Raw genomic sequence first — 3,643 nt, 5'->3', positions numbered from 1 at the left:
AATACCCACAGACACACAGACACACACACTGTGCTTATGTATGCCTGCAGGCACACAGTTGGAATTCAGGAGATGCTCCTCAGGAGAAAAATGGGCAAAACTGACTGACTCTCAGCAGGGAAGAGCCTGCCTCCCGCATATTCACAGAGATAGCCTCCTCTTTAGAGCCCAGCATGTGTGTTGTCTCCCTCTTTTGGTGAGGAACTGGACTCACTGTCTCCTGAACTCTCACTCTCACTCTCAGTATCACTCTCACTCTTACTCTTAATCTCAGTCTCTCTCTCGCTCTCACTGTTGGACTCCGAAGAGTCACTGCTTGTTAGCTTTTCCTCATCTTCCTTTTTTGCTGGTACTGAGAAGGATTGTAATGGATGAGTCACTGAGGAATCTGTTCCTGGAACTTCTAACTTCATCTCTCCAGGCCTTTCTTGCAAGCTCCTCCCTGGTGGGTACTGCGAAGGTAATCTAATTTGGGGGCTGGGGCCTCCCTTCATGCTCATCTTGAGGCACTTGCCATAGGTTCTCTTTCTGTATGCTGTATATTCCGTGGGGGACAGGGTGTTGAGCCAGCGATCCAGGTCCACCCTATATTGTTTCACCATATGCTCAGCCTGTTCCTGAAAATGATCTTTCAGGCTCTTTGGGGTTTGCTGCGACATTCTGCTAATCTCCACCATACGATCTTTTGTGTTCAGATGTTGTAATTACTTACTTGACCAAATATCTTGATGAAACTTGTGATATCCATTTAAGGGAGGCTTCTTGGGCTCTCTGTGGAGTTTTGTCTCTTTGGAAAAGCCATACGTTTATTTAGAGGACTTCATTTTGTTTAAATTTTCAGGAGAATGCTTCCTGGCTTCCTCCTGGTGTCTCTTGTGGATAACGGGTCTTTTGCAATTCTTTTGGAATATTAGATGAGGATGGTCTCTTTTGAATTGAGCCATCTGTCTTTTAAATTCTTCTTGTTCCTTCTAGAAATCTTGGACATATTTCTCTTTCATCTCCTCTGGAAGCTCTCTGTATTGCTTGGCTAATAAGTTAGTTAACCCAGCTTTACTCAGCTTGGGGTTTTTTAGCATGTACTCTCTGTAGTTCTCCTTGTAGAAGTGGAAATAAGCAGTTAAAGGCTTTTTGGGGAAGTCTGGGAGTTTCTTGAAAGCTTTTCTTTCTAACATTCTAACATGTTGCTGAGCCTCCAAGATTAATTCTGTCATAGTGTGATACTTTTGCAAATGTTTAGAAATTTCCAGCCATTTCTTTTTGCACATTTCTCCAGAAAAATCTCGGAAGGCAATTTTTTCCCAGACCATTTGTGACTGAGTGATTTTTAATGTCTGTCTGTCCTTAGGGGGGAGGTTCTTATCCACGATTTCCAATAACATCTGCATGTCTTCTTCAGACCACTGGTTATTGAGTTGTTTACATGATGACATTGTTGGGTCTTTATGCCACTCTGCAGTGTTAGTAGTCTTGAAACTAAACAGCAGTTCAAAATGTTGTCACTCTTGAGATATAGCAAGTAAATGATTTCTTGGCACCTAGAAATGTGTGTGATATTAATTTTAAAGAGAAAGAGAAAAAAATTTACTTCTTCTGAAGGAAATAATAACAATTTTTAAAAGTACCCTTCTTGATATATATTCCTCTTGAAATTTAAATGAATCTTAACAAATAACAATAGAAAATTTAAAAAAATTATTAACCACTGAGTTGCAATTTTAGCTTGAATGTTACAACTGTACATATTCCCTTATCTGTTTTCAACCCAACCACACAGTAACAACTCTAAATTAAAATGAAAGTGGGTGACTAGCCACTTATCCAGAGGCATATGATGAATACCATTTTAACATTTTAAAAGAAAGATAAAAGGCTAACAAGGAAATTCTATTTGTCCTTGAGAGTGGCCAATCAAAATTTAGCCCTGTGTGATTCTCCCTTTCCCCTGTGAAATGCAAAACATTGTGGCTTTTCCCCTAATGAATAGTATATCAAAACAAGACCTGAAAACTGACTTCTGGATTGTTTTCTGACCAGTGCTTGAGAATTAATATTCTAATTCTACCTCGAGACAGAAAGAATACAATTAGAATTCTATAACATTTAAATGTTTGTTGTGTTAACTGTTACTTGTCTTCAACCTTCAGTGAAAACCTTCACCTCCTAAAAGCATTCCTTGTAACTGTCTTCCAATTAAACCAAAAAGAAAATAATGTCAAATCTAAATTAGAGCCAATATGTAGGACAGAGTGGAAGTGATCTGGGAAAGCAAACAAATGTAAAATCTAATACCTCCAACTTTCCCTCTTCAATTTAGAGTTTCTCAAAATGAGACAAAGAAAGTTACAAATGGTAGCTAATTACTGTAGTGTGGAATATATATAGACCTAGGAACATTTCTGTTTGTTAAAAAATTAAAAGTGTTGCTTCAATTTAGACATCCCAAGAAGCTCTGCTGGTCTAAAGGTAAGGAGCTGAGCCCCTTACCAAAAGGCACCTAGTTCAAATCTATCATCATCTGCTCTACAAGCATAGATGGACAATCCTCTCTTGTATAATTTACTACCTCTGAAATCCTGCTGGAGGATTAGGTATGGGTTGGTTCCATTGGTGGTACACAAAAACAACACGGCATTAGAGAAATGACATTGATTGTTGTTGATGTTTTTAAATTAGCGAATTCTATATATTTACTGTGCCAGAAATAAGAGTGAAAAAGGAGTGGTTCTGCATTCATTCTCAAAAACAACACTTCCCTATCTACCCTAAGTTGAAAAACTGACAGGGATAAGCTAACATCAATATGTCTATTAGAAAAACTATTATTATGTGAATTTAGATATTGGTTTCAGGTACATTATAGACTAATAAAATTTTAATAATTTTCTTACTCTGTTGGATTGCCTTTATTTGACATACAAGTATGAACCTTCCAGCCAGCTGACTAGAAACTGTCTTCCCAATTCCTTGGCCTACGCATGGAAGCAGGTTCAGGGATGTACCTCTGTTTCTTGAAACAACAATCATTCTGCAAAAAAATTAAGAATTTAAAGACTTTTTTAAAATATAGTTTCAACAGTCAGAAGCTGCTTAGACATTGCATCAGTTTGAAATTTCTAGAGCAGTAAAACCAGGAATAAAACACGTGTATTCAAAAAAAATAAATTTCATTTGGCAAACATGGCTAAGGGTGTACTGTGGAATAGATCATCTACTCTTTTGCATCCTCAGATTGAAGAGGGAAATTAAAACAAGTGCAAAAGCAGGAAAATATGCCAACGGAACTTAAAACCATCTCAACAATGGGCTTGAAGCATTTCACTCTAAGGAGCCAAGAAAACAAAATTCTAGAATGACTTCAAGGACATCATTCATGAAGAAAACAAAGGTGACTACAAAGACAAGGGAGAAAGAAAAGGTAAAAAAAGACCTCAGAAGAGACTCTATAACTTTCACTGTAGAAAAAAGAAACTTAAACAAAAAGAATGCTGAAGGAGAGGACTGAACAGAAGATGTCACAGGACATATCGAGAAGACAAGCATTGAAGGAAATGTGAAAAGACGTGGAGTGGTTGTTGTTCTTATTATGTGCTGTCAAGTCGCTTGCGACTCATAGCGACATTTTGCACGACAGCCCTAAACT

At 37.7% G+C, this 3,643-nt stretch overlaps 1 protein-coding gene across 1 annotated transcript in view; it reads right to left on the bottom strand.

Annotated features, from left to right (window-relative positions):
- Nucleotides 1-971: 971 nt before the first annotated feature.
- The window catches only part of LOC102846806 (nucleolar transcription factor 1-like), a 29,222-nt gene continuing 26,550 nt past the window's right edge, over nt 972-3,643 (bottom strand). Inside the window, exon 2 of the mRNA XM_006903408.1 lies at nt 972-1,403. Within this exon, the coding sequence (XP_006903470.1) occupies nt 972-1,403 (432 nt within the window). The remainder of the gene's footprint in view (nt 1,404-3,643) is intronic.

The sequence above is a fragment of the Elephantulus edwardii genome, unplaced genomic scaffold (assembly GCF_000299155.1).
Source record: "Elephantulus edwardii isolate Elephantulus edwardi_28Jun2011 unplaced genomic scaffold, EleEdw1.0 scaffold00654, whole genome shotgun sequence".
In the NCBI taxonomy this organism is placed as follows: Eukaryota; Metazoa; Chordata; class Mammalia; order Macroscelidea; family Macroscelididae; genus Elephantulus; species Elephantulus edwardii.
The sequence above is the reverse complement of the archived record's forward strand: the minus strand, read 5'-3'. Positions and strand labels throughout refer to the sequence as shown.